General features: G+C 39.6%; 1 protein-coding gene across 1 annotated transcript in view; it reads right to left on the bottom strand.

The window, feature by feature from the left end:
• Nucleotides 1-16146, bottom strand: part of znf608 (zinc finger protein 608) — a 43650-nt gene extending 27504 nt beyond the window's left edge. The window contains 3 exon segments of the mRNA XM_054610419.1: nt 15263-15525; nt 15570-15717; nt 15823-16146. Coding sequence (XP_054466394.1) covers nt 15263-15525; nt 15570-15717; nt 15823-16146 — 735 coding nt within the window.
• Nucleotides 16147-18277: the final 2131 nt, after the last annotated feature.

Below are 18277 nucleotides of genomic sequence, written 5' to 3'. Positions count from 1 at the left end.
CATTATCTCATTATCTTGATTACAAAGGATGTCAAGACAACAAAAACAGCATTTTCTCACAATAATACAAATAATAGCAATTATCTCTTAAAAACAAATATTGTCTCCCATTAACAAATTGACCTTTTATAGATTGATATTCATCTCAACACTTGTTTTCTGGAGATAAAATGATAATCAGGAGAAAAACACATTGTCTTGAAATTATCTCGAGTTAATTAGCCGCTAACCTGACTGATTAGCTAATTATCCAACAGACGCTACCCGACGTTAGCGCTACTTCTCGGGCTGTGAGTTAGCATACCATTAGCTGATTAGAGTTTGTTCATGTGTACAGGTAACGTTAGAAAACATCCGCTGTGTGGAGAGCTGGTCCTGGATCAGAGTTTAGTTTGATGTTATTTGGGGTTTTACCCGAGATTACATTACATTACAGTCATTTAGCAGACGCTTTTATCCAAAGCGACTTACAGGAAGTGTATTCAACATAGGTATTCAAGAGATGACTTTGCCGACTTATCAGTGTCCTAGAAAATGAAACATCATCACATGCATCATCTTAAATTGGGTTTTTCTTCCATGAAATCCACAAATATTCTGCTCTGATGTCAAACATTTTAGTAGTAATCGTCTAAAAGCGTCATTCTGTCCTCTCTGTCCTGAACAGTCATATTTCAGATTGGTCTCGTCCAGAATTCGTAGCAATAACTAGGAATAATAATACGCTGTAAGTCGTACTATTTTGTATGTTTTCCATGTAATCACGAACAAGGAAGTATAAAGACCACAAAAGCACAAACAGAGGAGAAAAGGGAGGTGAAGGTGTCCAACAAACAGAGATCTTTCAGCGAGGAGAACTCTGTTCGTTCTCCGTGTGAAACAAGAAGTCAACGTTGATTTATTTCTCACGTAACTCTCGTACTTTAGTAACAGCACCTCCGTAGTTATTTAAACCCAAACAACGATCTGTTCCAAACTTAACTAAGTAGTTTTGTTGCCTAAACTCAACTTGTTCGATGTGAAGAAGGAAGTTTATTTTGAAAAGATTGTATTCATGTAACGATCGGAAATTGACACGTGTTTCTGGACTTTTGAAGGAAAGTACACGAAAAATGAGGAGTACCATTTCGTAAGATATCATGAGAACTGTTGTTTGAAGATTTGCTGCATATTTGGAAAATATAAAACGGCTTTGAAACCTTTAAATCTAACAAAAAAGGTTTTGCAAGACTGAAATTTGGTTTAATGTTTTGTTTTGTTTTGATGAAAAAACATATTTCTGCCAACAATATTTTGTTTTCCTTCTTCACAACTGCAGCTTTTCTTCGAAGACTTCCTCGAGTGTCAATTGTGTTTAGAAAGGGCAAATCTTTTTTTTCCATTAGAAAAGTAAAATTTGGGTTGGACCATTCAAAATATGACACCATTATTTCCGGAGCAACAAAGGAGGAGTTTTAAAATAAAGGTGGAGCATTGGCTCCAGACAAAGGAACTACATGAGCAGAAACAGAACCTTTACTGGTTGTCTCATCAGCAAAACTGTAAACCTCCGGGTAAAAACCAAGAAGCTGCTCTCGTCGACGAACATGATCATTTTTCTCATTTGCTTCAAAAAGTAGTCTACCTCAAGAAAAACGTGTTCTAAGTGAGGGTTCCTCTAAAATAAAGGCAAAATCAGACATCCAAAAAAGAAATAAAATGCTCTATATGTTTTCCATTTCACCTCTTAAATCCACTTCAGCCGTCGGAGAAAAAAACCAGATCTTTGAAGATTTGACTTCCTCGTTTGTTTCGACTCACGGGAGCTTTGTGTCGAGGTGGAATCACTAACTGCAGAACCAGAGCTGGATCTACCCAGATGAATCAGGGGGAGGAGGGGGGGGAGCACCAGGGGAGCCGGCTGATTCCATTAATTCTGCCTCTAAAATCTATAATTAAACAAAGAGGCATTTTCATTTTTTGGGGTTTTCATGCTTTAAAAAATAAACCTTAAATCCCCTTTTTATGAGCGTCAGACTGCAGAGAAACTGTGTTTAAAGAAAAGTCAATAAAGAACGTTATTCAATCCTAAGATCCAATCATCCATCCCTCTTTTCATCCCTCTTTTCATCCCTCTTTTCATCTTTTCATCCATCCGTCTTTTCATCTTTTCATCCATCTTTCTTTTCATCCATTTTTTTGATCCATCCGTCTTTTCATCTTTTCATCCATCTATCTTTTTATCCATCTTTTCATCCATCCATCTGTATTTTCATCATTCATCCATCTTTTCATCCATCTTTCTTTTCATCATTTTTTTTATCCATCCGTCTTTTCATCTTTTCATCCATTTGTATTTTATCCATCTTTTCATCCATCCGTCTTTTCATCCTTCCTTTGCATCCTCCTTTTCCTCTCTTAGTTCCTGCCTATTTCCTGTCTTTGCTCCTCCAGCTTTTCTTTTCCTCCCATCTTCCTTTTCCTGCTCTTTCTTGTCATCATTTCCTCTAAAATGTCCTTATTCTCCTCTCCTTCCCTCATCTTACCCCTCTCTCCTCCCCCTTTTCTTGTCTTTATCCTTGTCCTCATGTCCTCCACCTCTCCCTCATCTTTCCTCTTCCTCCTCCTCTTCGTTTCATCTCCTCTCTTCCTCAAGTAACGCATTACTCCTCCTATCTTTTACCTATAGTTCTGTCCTCTCCTTTTCCATCCTTGCATCCTTCTTCATTTTTCTACTTCTTATTTCCATTCTTTGCTCCTCCTGGTTTTCTTTTTCTCCCATTTTCCTCTTCCTCCCTCCCTATACCTTCCTTCCCTCTCATCCCCTTTTTATTTCCTTCCAACCCTTCCTGCCGTCTCTCTTTTTGTATTTTCTTAATTTTAATCCTATTTCTTATTGTCCTCTTTCCTCCTTTCTCCCTCCTCTCTCCCGTTCCTTTCTCCCCTCTTGTACTGCGCCTTATTTTTCCTCTTCCTCTCCTTTCTTCTTGTCCTCACGTCCTCCTCCTCTCTCCCCCCTCCTCTCCTCTTCCTCCTCCCCTCCTATTAAATCCTCCAGTGAGCAGCCACACCGACAGCTTTTTTTTTTTCCCAGACAAAAAAAATCATCCCTGTCTTTATTGTCAGCCTGCTGAAAGAGGAAGCTTTGTGTGTGTGTGTGTGTGTGTGTGTGTGTGTGTGTGTGTGTGTGTGTGTGTGTGTGTGTGTGTGTGTGTGTGTGTGTGTGTGTGTGTGTGTGTGTGCAGAGAATATGTGTGTGTTTGTGTTCTTTTGCGAATGGTAGCCATCTTTTTTTTTTGCCCATTTTGTCTCTCATCTCTCTTCTCTCTCTATTTCTCTCCCTACAGCATCACCACACACACACACACAAACACAGACACACACACACACACACACACACACACACACACACACACACACACACACACACACACACACACACACACACACACCACTTACCTTCCTATTGAAAGATGAGCTCTAATGGCGTGACATTACTCACTGCCATAATAACTCCTGCTGCTGCGAAACACGAGAAATAAACCAACAACCACTTTCTTCCCGTCACCGACAGCAGCAGACGCTCAATCAGACGCTAACGATAATTATGTCAGCCACCAATTCAGCGTGAACGGATCTCCCACAGTTGTGTGTGTTTGCACGCAGCGTTTTCATGGCGATGTCATTATAAAACATCTGAACTGAGACATCAGAGGCTTTCAACACGGCAGACGGTATGAATGTACAAGAGACTCAATCAGGTGACTACGGGGAAATCTTTAGGATGGCTTTAAAGAATAACTGAGGTTGTATGTGCGACGTAGTAAAGAGAAAATGTTGTTATCTTTAATAACGCAGCCCCAGATGTGACTGATAGCCCTGTCTCATAAAAACATGGTATCATATAGCAGTTCGTATGAGAAGAAGTTACTCCTCATTTTTTGGGTGATTTCCTGCAAAAGTCCAACGGTTTGTGTCAATTTCCTCTTGATACATAAATACTGTCCTTTATAAATGAACTTCCGTCTTCACAGAAAACTACTTAGGTTTAGGAAAAGATGGTGAAATACTTAGTTCGAATTAGGAAAAGATTGTGAAGTACAATGTTAGGTTTAGGTAAAGATCGTATAAGATGTCGCCTCTCGATTTTTGAAAATACTTTGGCAGCTGGTGCATCTTCCCAAAAATAGAGCGTGACTTCATGAAGCAGGTAAGAACATCTTTATTCGGAAAAATTAAAAACATCTGATCGCATCAGGTTCAATTAGGAATCTTTCAAAAGGGCTGACATCTTTTCTACACTAACGTTTAGTCAGAGTTCAACTATTTTGAGCCTCTTGTTTCAAAAAAACCTCGTTTATTATTTTAACCCAAACCCTGATCTTGAGCTAAACCTAACTCATTTATTTTGAAGACGTTTATTTGGAAAAACTGAATTTATGTAACAAGCGCAACTTTGTAGGAAAATGCAAGAAAAGCAAGGAGGAACTTTTTGTCACGTTGATGTGGATCAGATTTCACTTGTTGATTTCTGAAGGGTCGACATCTTTTTGCCGTCGAACGTTAATCAGAGCTAAACTATTTTGAGAATTTTGATGCAAAAACTGAGGCTGTTCTGAAACAATTTGTTAAAAAAAACAATGTTTTTTTTGTTTTTATGTTGTTATATGTCTTTTTTTAACATACTACTTCTGGAGACAAATAACAGACTTATATGTTGTAGCTCCAACTTTAACAGACAGAAATCAGGAATCAGGAAATTTATGGGTTTTTTATTTATTATGGTTTTTATGCACAAACTATTTCCTGCTATAAAGAACACTTCAACAACACAGAAAATGTTCCAAACCAGCAGCTTTTAACCACAAATCGACTAAATTGTCCCCATTTATTTTTTCTCTGCACAGATCGACTGAGATGAAAGAATCCTTTCATATGATTTCAGACCGGAGAGCGAATCCTCCCCAGTGTGCGTAGAAAAGAACGGGATGTCAGGAAAAGCTGCAGTTAAATAAAATATGAAAGAAAAGAGAGAGAGAGAGAGAGAGGGAGTCGATTCTTAGAAGGTAGAGACTGATTCTGTGTTTCGTTCGGCGGTTTGATGCTGCGGTGGACGAGATGAGCGAGTGGGCGTCGGGTTAAAACCATGAAGGCCTCTCACACCGGCTGGCAGTGATACGTTGATACCTAATGGACTCTCTGGAAACACACTGCTGAGCCTCGAGTGGGGAACAATCCTTGTTTCTGAGCTTTATTACAAAGTCAAATGGAAAATCATCTTTCTACCAATTCATGAAAATGACAACATATTGAGCCAATATTGGCATTTTAGTCTCTATCGCCTCTATGATGCTGATGATTGATCACATTGTGGAACTAATCATTTCAGCGATGGTTACACTACAATCCTTTATGATAAGGACGAGATGTTTTTTTTAAATCTTTAATAACAATATTTTAAAGAGAAGGAATCACAATTTCGAAAGATGCATAAAGTAAATAAAGTGAGAAAAGTGAGACGATAAAGGTGATATCATTTCATAAATCATTGTCGACAACAAGTTCAAACAAAGCCAAATGTAGAGACTCTGATGGAACATTACAGATCACGTTGATTCGTTTCCTGGTCAGGAACGTGACCAGTACAATTTATGAATGTCTAAACATTAGATATTTATAAAACTTGTGTCCAGCTGAAGCTTTTATTATGATGCTACTGCTAGAAGGGAAAGTTCAAGGCACCACCAAGATAGTTCGGGATCTCACTCTGGGGACCATGAATATCAACAGCAACTGACTTCAGATGTAGTATATTCTGATCTATCCCAATATTATCATTAGTAGATCAAGACAGCTGAAATCCAACGCTAACTATGAGAAAGAAGATATTTGACATTTCTAAAGTTAACATGGCAAACGTATCCTCATGAAACGATTTATATGAGCTCCTATAAAATATCCTATAAAATATCCTACAAGAAGTCCTACAAAAGTCCAGGAACTTGTGTCAATGTCCCGCTTGTTAGATGAATACAGTCTTTTCAAAATGTACTTTCTTCCCTTCTTCACAGGAAACTACTCAGTTAGGTTGAGCAAAAGATCATCGTTTGGGTTAAAGTAACTTCAGAAGTGGCGTTACTGCAGTACGGAAGTTACACGGTACAATTTATGTTCGTTACATGAACACGGCCTTTTCAAAATAAGCTTCCATCGAAGGAAACAATGAAGTTAGGCAACAAAACTACTTAGTTAGGTTAAGGGGGGAAAAAGAGCAGAAGTGCCGTTACTGAAATACTTATTTGTCACAAGTTATGTGACAGTAAATCAAAATTGACTTCTTGTTTTATAAGGAGAACAAACATCAATTTTCCCTTGGTGAAAGACTGATTGTTTGTTGAACTTGGCACGTTTGCAGTTTTGGCAAATCAACACTGTCAAACAAATGGTGCAGTGGTCATTTAACAAGACAAACTATTTGAATTTGAACACACTTTAACAGTTAAATGATTCAAAATGAATGCTAATACTGTTTTAAACAAAACTGCTTGCAGCTACAACAGGATGTGACCATATCAGACAATATGAACATTTTCACTGACATCTTGTTTGTTCAACAATTAACATCTGGATTAAAAACCTGCAGATCTCCATCATAACGTTTTCCTCAGAACGGAGAGAGTAACCGAGGCATATTGATGAAGTCTGGAGAAGAAAGAAAAAAGATAGGACTTTCAAGGTCACCTGCTCATTTTGAAAAAACTTCTGAAGCTTCAGGGTTTCTTTTCAAATTCACCGGGGGGGGCCTCCGTTTGCCTTCTGCCGGTCTGATTTCCATGTTTCCATCCAATAAGCTCCCGTCAATCATGGCCCAGAGGAGCAAAGCAAAGCTCCTCCACCGCTCTGTTCTGTAACACTGACGCTAGAGCTGCAGCTTTAAACTGATGCTCTTCTTCTTTAGCAACAGGAACTAAAGAAATAAAAAAATACATTTACCTAACGATAAGAAAATGTATCTTCCAAGGATGTTTACGGTCCTCAGTCACCCTGGAATAAGGATGACCCTGAACACATCTTGCCGGGCTCATTTGTGAGTCAGAAGCCGCATTAATTCTGCTTCTGAATTCAAAACAAGATTCTCCCAAATTGCTGTGGAAACGCTGCACCTTTCCAGACAAAGTTCCCCTTCAATAACTGAGCAGAAAGGTCCATTTCTCCGCCTAGAATAATGTTCAAATCCAACAACTTTTTGTGACGTTATGAAACAAAAGTTAGGTTTAGGCAACAAAACAAGTTTAAGAAAAACATCATGGTTGGGTCTAAAAAACTACACACGGTTTGGTTAAAAACAAAACCACGCGGTGTCGAACATTGGTCTGCTGGTTCGTCCTGTGTTTGTTGGACCCATCCTCCTCCCTTCCTGCCCACCATAAGTAGTCTTTGTCGATATCCACTACCACGTCGCTTGCTCTAGCTGTTTCATAGTCATGTGAATATGTTTAATTTGTCCGTCCACCACGTAAAAAGGACCCTAATTGACTTCCCATTGGCATGACAAAAACAAACGACAATTTGTGGCCATGAAGACGAAACCAAAAGATTGTATTTCGTGAATATTGCACAACCTGCCATGATCACCATGACGTCCTTTGTAAAGAACAGAGAGGGTTCTTTGAAAGAGTTCATTGTTAATCTATCAGGCGATTAAACGGCAACTTTTGATAATTAATCATGCTTGTTTCATGCAATTTGGCAACATTTTCTTGTTTCAGCTTCTCAAATTTGGCACGTTTTTTTTGGTGTTTGTCTGGTTTTCTGTCATAGTTATAACTGAATCTTGGGGGGTTTCAGACCTTCATGCCTTTACAGGTTTGCGGAAAGATGTTTTTTGAGGAAGCGCTGCCAGCGTAGGTCAGCGGCCGGCTCACAATCTTCAGCAACGTTTTATTTTCTCTGTGTGCAGTGTGTGAATCTTGCAAGAAAACACTTAAATCTACTATAAAGAAGATAAATGATATTTATGATATAAAAGACAAGATATACATCCCAAACTTTTGGCTTTCCTGCCCTCTCTCCCTGTTGTTCTCCACTAGTTTCAATTCCCCCATTTAGAAACAGCCGAGTGTCACTGCTGTTTGTGATTGTGGTTTTAATTTGTCAGTCATGTTCAAACACACACACATAGAAGCAGAATTACTTATTGACCCGAGCAGAGAAATGTGCATCTTGAGAAACAATTGACTGGACAGTTTTGTGTCCAGAGTTTAATCCGGCTTTAGCTGGACTAAATGAGCTACTTTAAGATGTCCCTTCATTAGAATTATATACATAAAAAGGAGTATCTTTCCCTATTTTCTTACATTTAACAGACAAAAACAATCAACCGACCAATTGAGAAAATAATTGTCAGATTAATTGATAATGAAAATAGGGTTAGGGTTGTGTGTGAGGGGTTCATAGACACCAAAACACTGCAGGAAACTGTACTATCTTTTTATCCTAACTCTGGATTCCACAATACACCATTTATATAAAGTGCCAGAGACGAAGCAGGAAGTACTTTGTATAATGTGTTAAAACAACAACAAATCACGACCTCTCACCACCAACTCTGCAGCTCTCTCACAGATACGTTTAAGCCTTAACATACCTAACTATCATTTATTTTCCATAACCTTAACCCTACTGTAAGTGACAGTAATACAAATAATTATTGTTGGTAATGGACGTTTATTAAGTCACATATTCAGTGTTTCTGTTGACACAGTTTTTTACCCTTTTAAATCAGCGCTCTCTGCTTGTTGGACTGTGATGAACATGACTCACAGTTAAACAGCCGTTAACGTCAAATCTTTGCACATGTCAGATCTGACGTCTCTGCAGACGTGACTCAGATCTGCGGCTGGAGTCGGACATTTTGTGCCCCTCATGAGAAAAATGAGTGTTTTTGTGAAGACGTCTGACTGACTGTTGGATAAACGTCTGAGTGACGCCCCGCTGAGGTTTCACTGCAGCCAAAATGAAAAGGATAAACACCATCAAAGTGCTGATGATTATCAGGAGCAGACTGCACACATGTGACGAGAGTTTGAATCCCGCGGAGGACCGGTGACCTTTCTCTGATGATAACACGCTGAATAAAAAGGTTCACTATCAACTCCTGCCAGTGATCATCAAGGTAAAGGACAAACATTATGATTACATTTTGTTTTTATCTTAAAAGATTACTTCTTCTTTTAAACCTTTTGTTTCTCAAAAAGGAATTAACAACAAGATTATTTGCATAATTGGTCCATGAAACCATCCGAAGCATTTATCTCATAACCAGGGAAGAAAAGTGTTAAAGATGGTGTTGCACATGAACTAAACAATTCCTCAAAGAGGTCAATTATCTTCATACCAAACGGCACTTATTCTCTAAAAGATTCAGAGGCTTCTGCCTGAAGTTCTCCACCAATCAACGGTTCGTATGATATCTTATGAAACAATGTCTCCTAATTGTTTTACATGCTATTTCCTACGGAAATCCAGCAACACGTGTCTATTTACGTCTGCATATTTCATGCAAACAGTCTTTTCAAAATAAAATTATGTGGGATATATATACAAATTACAGATCATTCATTTTCGTAGGTATGGAGACAGCATAAAGCTAATGTAAAAAATAATATATAAGACTATATATAACAGCATAATTATTACATAGAATTATAGTTATGAAAATAAATAATATGTGATTAATAATAATATATTGCATAAATAAACCTCCCTATATAGATATTCTAAAGGTAATAGCAGAATTACTTCCCATGTTTCTTTATCACTTAAATCACCAGTGTACAAAAATATGTTCTATCCAAGTTCAAAATGTGGACCCAACATTTTATAGTAAACGTTCATGCTTTTGAATTATTTCTAACAAGTGAGAATCACATCTCCATCTTTGTCACACTGTATCAGTATATGTTTTATTCAACGGCATCATTAACACGTTGTTTTTTATTCTGTTTATCATCATTAAGTGTAGTGTGAACGTGAACAAGGTGAATTAAACCTGAACAGCTGATCGGGTTCATCCTTGACAGGCGGACGGTTTGTGGGAAAGAACTCCAAGTGACAAAATTGAAATGAATGTAGAAAGAATCCCGTGAAAAGCTCTGGTGAGGCTCCGTCTGAATTTTGACTAAGATGTGGTGATTAAAAGCGTTTTTTTCCTTTTTTTTCCTCGGCTGTAAAAATTTGGAGAAGCTTTGGCCCCTCTGGCTCTAAATCCTCAAAATGTTTGGTGAGAAAAAATTGTGTTACATCTGATCTCAGGAAGCGTCGCTGCAGGCTTTTTTTTAATATACGCTGACATGACTGTACGCTCACAAACACAAAGACAAAATCATTGTAATTACCTGATGTGTCTTTGTGTTCTATCTGCAGATAGTGAAGCGACAGCAGACGCACCTTTCTAACCTGATCAATCAATAAAACCACGTCTTTACTGATTGATCAGTCTGAGTGGATATAACTGATGTGACTGAGTTGTGTTTTAGAGTATTTAAATAAAACACATGTTGTCACTGCTATGATTCATTTCACTGTTTGCACACGGAATGAAACAAATTGGTTATTCTGAATTCAACATTTAACTATAATGAGGTCATTAAATAGTGTAAAACCTCATAACAGGTTTCACTTTGTCTTATGGATGTAAAGATATATAAAGCACTCATACAGGGTATATATTGTGATTCCTTTGTTGTCCTTACATACCACTTATTACTTTGTTAGCCATTTTTTTTTTTTTTTAGTTAAGTAACATTTTGAATGCAGGAATCACTGTTGTAACAGCTGTAAGGCTGCTTCTTCCACTAACTGCATTCTGTTGATAATCCTGTGTGTTTCCCAGCATGCACCTCTCCTCATCACGCTCTGTCCAGGACGCCCGCTCAGGATCAGCCGTCAAACATGCGGCATCACACCCCGATCACAGCGAATAAACCAAACACTGCCATCATCGCCATGGAAACAGAGCCTGAACAAACCAGTATAAAATAAAATAAAATAAAACGGCAGGTTAAAAAAAACAACGACATCTCAGCTCAGCCAGGATATGATGTTCAACACCAGGAATAGCGTCTGTGAGCTGATCAGATAAACAGATGAAAGCCAACAGGAGCAGAGTTTGTGTTTGACGTTTCATTCTCCACGCTGACAGACAGGAAGTGATCGCAGAGCGGGCCGCTGTCATTCACAGAGCAACCCGAGTGCATCTCTTTGTCATGCAGACGGACGTCTGAGCTTCAAGCAGAACTGATGTTTATTTCTGCCCACGAGGACGGATCGGACTTTAAACGGCAGCTTGATTTAGTTTCAGCCGTTCTTAAAAGGTCTTTTGACATGTTTTCTTTGTAGATTTTTTTAGCCATGATAGGGCTCCAAACTTTGCAATATCTCAACAACGTTTGGATGCATTGCTGTTTCAGACATTCATGCTCCCCAGAGGTTGACTTTGGTGATCTTCAGAATTTTCCTCTTGCCCCACCATGAGGTTCACATTTGTGGTTTTTAGGGACATAAGAAAAAACGTCTATGGAATCAAACATGAAATGTGGCTCATCAAGATGTCACTTTGTGATCTTCTGACTCTTCATCTGGCGCCATCATCAGGTCAACACTTCCGTGTCTCCAATACCAACAACACGGTCTCACAGCAGTTTGTGAAATAGTCTCAAAAAGTGCATTCTATTAGTTTGGTGTACAGGGACACACAATGTCTGTTTTTTTGGTGTCGTTTGTAGCAACTTTTTATTCTGGACGTTATTATGTTACAAAATGAAAGTTAGGTTTAACCAGGCGCCAACCTTTGGATCTGAAAAGTGAAGTCTATGCTTCCTGTCTACGTCACTCCTCCTCAGTCCTAATATGGTCACTTCCTGTTCACTGGTTGCAAAAATACAAGATGGTGATGGACAAATTGCCAAACTCAATGTTTCATAACATCAGTCCACTATCCATTGAGTGTTGTCACGACAACTACGTGCACTTCTTATATACAGTGTGTGCGTTTAGGCAACAAAGCACAACAAGACCTCGGTGTCAAACACTGGCCCGGTGGTTGAAATACCATTTATGTTGGACCCATTCACCTCCACCTCCACTGCCAACGACCATTAGCGGTCTGCCTCGATATGTCTTACTACTTCTCTTGGTCTGACCGTTGCATAATCACATGGATGCATTTAATTCATGTGTGCACCAAGACAAAATGAACAATGAGCAAAACAAAACAAAAAACTCAGAAATTCCATTTACACAAAACTAATAGATTGTATTTCGGGACTATTTCCCCAGCTTCTCTTGGAACTAAGCCAACTTAGCATGCTAACAAGCTAACTAAGATGGTCCACATTGCACCTGCTAAACATCAGCATGTTAGGGTGTTAGCGTTCCTGCAGACTCCACATATGATGCGTTCAGGCACAGTATTGAGTGTAGGTCACACAACACACAATAACTGTAAATAACTGGAAAAAGACAGACTTGAAACATAAATAAACACTAGCAGACACACCGCCTGTGTAGAGCGGTGCATTGATTAAAATATAAGAAAAGTGAGTGAGTGAGAAGGACTGAAAAACCTCTCCCTGTAAAATATAATTAACACACGCTTCTCTTTAATTAAATGTTATTTATAAGCTTTGTGTAATATCCAGGCTTTCTGCAACTACTACATACACTCAGTTATTCCTCATCGGCTCCTGTCAGCAGGGGTGTAGCTAGTTAATCCAATTCTGATTCAATTTAAATTAAATGCATCGTAAAATCTCACGTTCTTATTTCTAATTTGAATTGAATTAATTTCAATCTTCCCAACCAAAAAAGTGTAGCAGATAATTAAAATGGAAACAGAAATTGAAAGAGTTTGATTCAAAAAATAATTAAACACATGCAGCTTCACACCGAGGAGCGAAACGAGGAGGATTATGAAAGTCAGAGCAGGTGGAGGTCAGTCTGGATGGAGTTTCATTTGAAAAGACAGTTGATGTTTCAGCCGTCGTGCACAGAAAAGACCACGATGACAGCGAAGTGATCGGTGCGTTCAACCAATCAGCTGTGGGAAGGGTTCATGTTTGAGTCTCAACTGTCAATCATTGATCAGACAGTTGACTTAGAAAAGGCTTCTTTCCAAAGCAAATATCACTGAAACAACAAACAACGTGAGCACATGTTTAACGTTATGTAATAGTATTAATAATGGCTGCATTAGGTTTTGGTCCATCATTAGTTGAATCTGAGTTGTTCCTGCAGACGTTTGTAGTTCATCAGGGTCAATATACAATTAACAGCCACCCCCATATACATCGTCATATAATACACTAGGGAATGTGTTGTGATACAATAACATCACATAAATTCCTGGATTCTAATCAAGATATTTTACTTGTTATGTAACTTAATGCCAACTGTTCATATTTGTCCCGTCACAAACATTATAGTGACAAAGCAGGAAAAACTGTGACAGTCCACTCAAGATAAAAACACAATGATTTTTTAACATATTGCATCAAAATCTCCAAATGCAGATTTATTTTAATAAGCATTTGTCTGTTTTCAGGCCATTGACAATATGATGAAGAGTTTTTGTACAGATGCAAAAACATAATCACGTACTTTTTTAAAGATATCTTGAGGAACAGAAACTTGTTGTTTTGTATGAAACCTATTTTGATTCATTTGAATAAGTCAAACTCAAACGTGTCTTTGTGAAACATCAGTATACAGTTTGTGTTTAAAAAAAGGGAACAAACGACGACGAATCTGATCAAAGTATGAACTTCCAAGTTTTTGATTCTTGACGTTTATTTAGAATATCTAAAAAGTACTAAACATTCATAACAGGTACAGGTAAGTGTCTGACTGTCAATATCAGGTTTAACAAAGCCTGCATTGATTATTATTGATCATGTGACAAGCTGATCATAATTTGTGTTAAGTTAAGGTCAAAAGTCACATTTTTTAGTGTTTTAACGTGTAAACACAGGAAACTAAATATAAAAAAGCAATGCAGCCTGCTGTGTGTGTGTGTGTGTGTGTGTGTGTGTGTGTGTGTGTGTGTGTGTGTGTGTGTGTGTGTGTGTGTGTGTGTGTGTGTGTGTGTGTGTGTGTGTGTGTTTCACAGCCGAACGGGAATCCTTCAGATCAACAAATAAACAAAGCAGCCGGGGCAGGCCAGCGTTTCCTCCTGTCAGCAGCAGAGAGGACGCTCTGCTCTTTTCTCTCCTGCATCCACAATAATAAAAAAGATGAAATAATAAGAATAAGAATATATTCTCCATCTGTTTCTGTTTTCCTTTTCTGTCTCTTTCAGCCCTCGCCCTGCGCTGTCACGTCCAATTCCTCTCTCTCCTCCCATCTCCCTCCATCTTTGTCTATTTCTGATGCGGATGACTTATTCAAAACTCCCCCCCCCCAAAAAAAAAAAAATGATTTCCCAAGTAGAAACATCTCTGTTAGACCCTTAACGGACTAGGAAATGGAGCTCAAGAGTGGCTCGTTAACCTCAACCTGTCAACCTGCAGTATTTATGAAAAAAACAACAACATTGTGATGCTCTCACACCTGATATGAGTACATTTCCCCCCAAAAAACAAAAATCTGCAGATGCAACAAAAGAATGGAGGATTTACATTCGTATTCTCATTCTTATTCCCTCACGTCTCTGCTTTGAGCTGCACACGTATGAATAGTTGCTCTCTTTCTTTCGGCTTTAATCTCCAGCAAAAGCAAGGAGGACTGGATTAAATGGTGCTGAATGAGGAGGAGGAGGAGGAGGAGGAGGAGGATGGAGGACACAGTGCTGCTGCCTCCCTCCCTCCCTCCGCCTCCTCCTCTCTTCATCTCCCCTCCTAAAGACAAAAAACAATCTCTGAACATCAGCTTGTTAAATATCAGCAGACAGACGGGGACAATGACACCAGCTGGGCGACAACAATAGGGAATAAATATGTCCACCTCCATCTCCACCTCCACCTCCACCTCCACCTCCATCCATCCATTCAAACATTCCTGTGTGTGTGTGTGTGTGCAGGCTTCTTTGTGGCCTTCACACCTGCACTGTGTGTGCTCTGAATATAAAATAAAAACCCACATTTCTGTTCTAATGTTTCCCACCTTTGTTTCCTGAGCTGCTCCTGCAGGTGTGAGGTGACGTCTGTTCCTTCAGCTGGAGTTGATTCATCATCATTATTATACATGCACATTATTGGCCCTGCAGACAGTAATAAGAGCATCTTACCTTCTCGGCTGCTCTGTGCTTCTTGGCCGCCGGCGTGTCGTCATGCTGCCGCCTGACAACAACAGCGCCGCCGCCGCTTTTTACTCCACAATCCAGCGTGGTGCCTCCTCCTCCTCCACCGTCTCCTCCTCCGGTGCTGCTGTTGTTGTTGACGGTGCTCACGGTGTTAATGTGTCCGGTGTTATCTCCTCCAGAGACTCTGGAGTCCGGCCAGAGCAGATGATGCTGCTCGGGCAGGGCGCACGACGGGAGGAAGACGGAGGAGGAGGAGGAGGAGGAGGAGGAGGAGGAGGAGGAGGAGGAGGAGGAGGAGGAGACGAGCCATCCCTGAGCTTCTCTTTCCTCGTCCGGTCCTTCTCCCTCTTCCAGCCCCGGATCACGTTCTTCCCCTTCCTCTCCTCCTTGCCTTTGGCGCATGGTGCATCGGAGGCCGCGGTGATGAAGATGATGCCTCCTCCTCCTCCTCCTCCTCCTCCTCCTCCTCCTCCTCCTCCTCCGTCCCTGCAGCCGGTTGAAATCATCTCCTCCTGCTCCTCCTGCTGCTGCTGCTGCTTCCCGACCCCGGCGCTCTCCTCTCCGGCTCTCCTCTCCGGTTCCTCCGGTTCCTCCGGTTCCTCCGGTTCCTCTGGTTCCTCCGGTTCCTCTGGTTCCTCCGGTTCCTCCGGTTCCTCCTCCTCCCGACCGGCTCTGCTGCGCTTAAGCCCGGATCTCCTCTGCTCCGACCCGCCTCCGACAGGTCCCCGGGTCTGGAGCTCGGAGCTGGAGGAGGAGGAGGTGATGGAGGAGGAGGAGGAGGAGGAGGAGGAGGAGGAGGAGGAGGAGGTGTTGCTGGGTGACAGCTCCCTGCAGACTCCGGTCTCCTCGGCTCTGAGGAAACGGTCCATCTCCTCCTTTTTTTTTTTTTTTTTTTTTTTTTTTTTTTTTTTTTTTTCTCCTTGTGTCCTTTGTCGATCTTCACAATAATAATCAGCATTCAAGTCATTGTCAGCCCGCCGCAGTGAGCTGCAGGTGGACGGCCTGGTCCATCACAACACACAGGCTGGATGACAGCTGGGGGTTCAGGTGCATCTATTATGTATCTGAAATAAACAAAATAAAGAAATATACCCTTATTTATCCATACGTCATAATAAAACAACAAACAACTGAAGCAAAAAACAAAACACACACCACATCCCAGAAACTGCAAAATACACATTTCTGTTTTCAAATGAGACAATAAAGTAATAATTATTGATTAAATGCATTCTATTTCAGATTATTATGTTCTGTCATTATAATAGCCTCATGTTCTTGTGAATACTGGGTTTTGTTTTATTTCTCTCCACACGTGAATTAGATCTTGACTCAAAAGTCACACATTTGGTTTTGGAAAAATATATAAAATAAAATGTGATTCTTGTCAGAACATGACGGTTGTCCACATGGGGGCGCTGTTGGTGATTGCTTGATTGTTTAAACATCTGCTCAGGTGTGACTGAATTGTCCACGACTGAAGCTTCTCATCAGCTTAATGGGTCTTTAACAGTTGCACTGATTGGCCACAGGGGGCGCTATATCCCATCTAACAATGGGAACACATGCCTATAATCAGTGTTCTTTATGGTCGTAAAACTATAATATTTAGGACATTTTCTTCTTCTTCTTCATCCATTTGTTTCCCTTCATGAGCCTGATGTTAAATAATAAAACATCCTTGAGAGTATAAAAGAAAAAATATACATATATTTACAGTTACTGAACTATATTTATAATGTCCCAGTTAAAACTACATGCAGTAGAAAAGTTCTCTAAAAAGCAAGTGTGAGAAACAAACGACATAAAACTACATGATAAAAGTAATATAGAGGCTTTATTTACACTTTGCACATGAGAATAATGGCAACTAATAAAGGAAAAATAAGATATGTTATGGGATAAGTACGAGGCAAGACTGTAAATCAAAAGTGAGACTAGTTTGTTCATATGTCAGTTTAACAAACTATCTAATTTTACATCAAAGTATAAAGTCGACCACATCCTGGCCAAACACAAAACATACATATGAACCTGTTATCAGTGTATGACTGGGTGTGAATGGATGAAAGATTAGTAATGTAAAAGCACTTTGAATGGTAGGAAGACTAGAATAGCGCTATACAAGTACAGTCCATTTAATCATCAGTCAGAAATGGGCGTAGTAGCTATTAACAGTATGTGTGGGTAGAACAAAGCACAGGAAGACACATTTGTTTTTTTACAATTGGGTAGATAAACTCATTAAAATATGCATAACTCAGTCTGAGAGCTAGCATTTTTTTGCCAGCATTAAGACATGTTTCACTTTGATCTTATGTTTTTGTCTCCCAAAGGACACATTATCTTCGCCATCTACTCTCAATTGAATTCAAGAAAAGTACATTTTGATCCCAAATGGGTTCTTTGTGAGGTACTGAGGGATCAAACGGACTAAGAAGTGTGTCCTTGTCTTAGAAACACCCACAGAAATCTGCACACCTTCAAACATAATTAAAGATAATAAGAATATTCATCTCAGCGTATTTTCAAAGCACGTCTTATGGTGGAACTCCAACAAAACCGGCCAACAAACAAGAAAGACGTTACAGAACGGAAATGTTCTTATTTTCTTCATCTTTGTTTCTGAAAACATTTGAGTAACAGTAACATTTTTACTGCCTTGCAATGGAAGAACTTCATTTGCATAAAGTGGAGGTCGAGTTGTGATTATGCAAATGTGTATATGGCAAATGGTCCGTCAACATGGAGTGTGGTATCCAGTGTGCGGCCGGCTTTCTTGCTCGCAATAGAAAATGAATACGTTCCGTCAACTTCACATACGTAAACAGATTTGGTCTCCACCAGTACACATTCCTCTGTAAAGGACAGAGGTGGAAGAAGTACTCAGATACTCTTCTTAAAGGGCCAGTGTGTAGCATTCTGGGGATCTAGAAATAGAATTTTAAACTCATTACAATGTTTTCTTTAGCACCTGAAACTAAGAGTAGTTGTGTTTTT

Source organism: Anoplopoma fimbria, chromosome 13, assembly GCF_027596085.1.
Source record: "Anoplopoma fimbria isolate UVic2021 breed Golden Eagle Sablefish chromosome 13, Afim_UVic_2022, whole genome shotgun sequence".
NCBI classification, from domain to species: Eukaryota; Metazoa; Chordata; class Actinopteri; order Perciformes; family Anoplopomatidae; genus Anoplopoma; species Anoplopoma fimbria.
The sequence above is the reverse complement of the archived record's forward strand: the minus strand, read 5'-3'. Positions and strand labels throughout refer to the sequence as shown.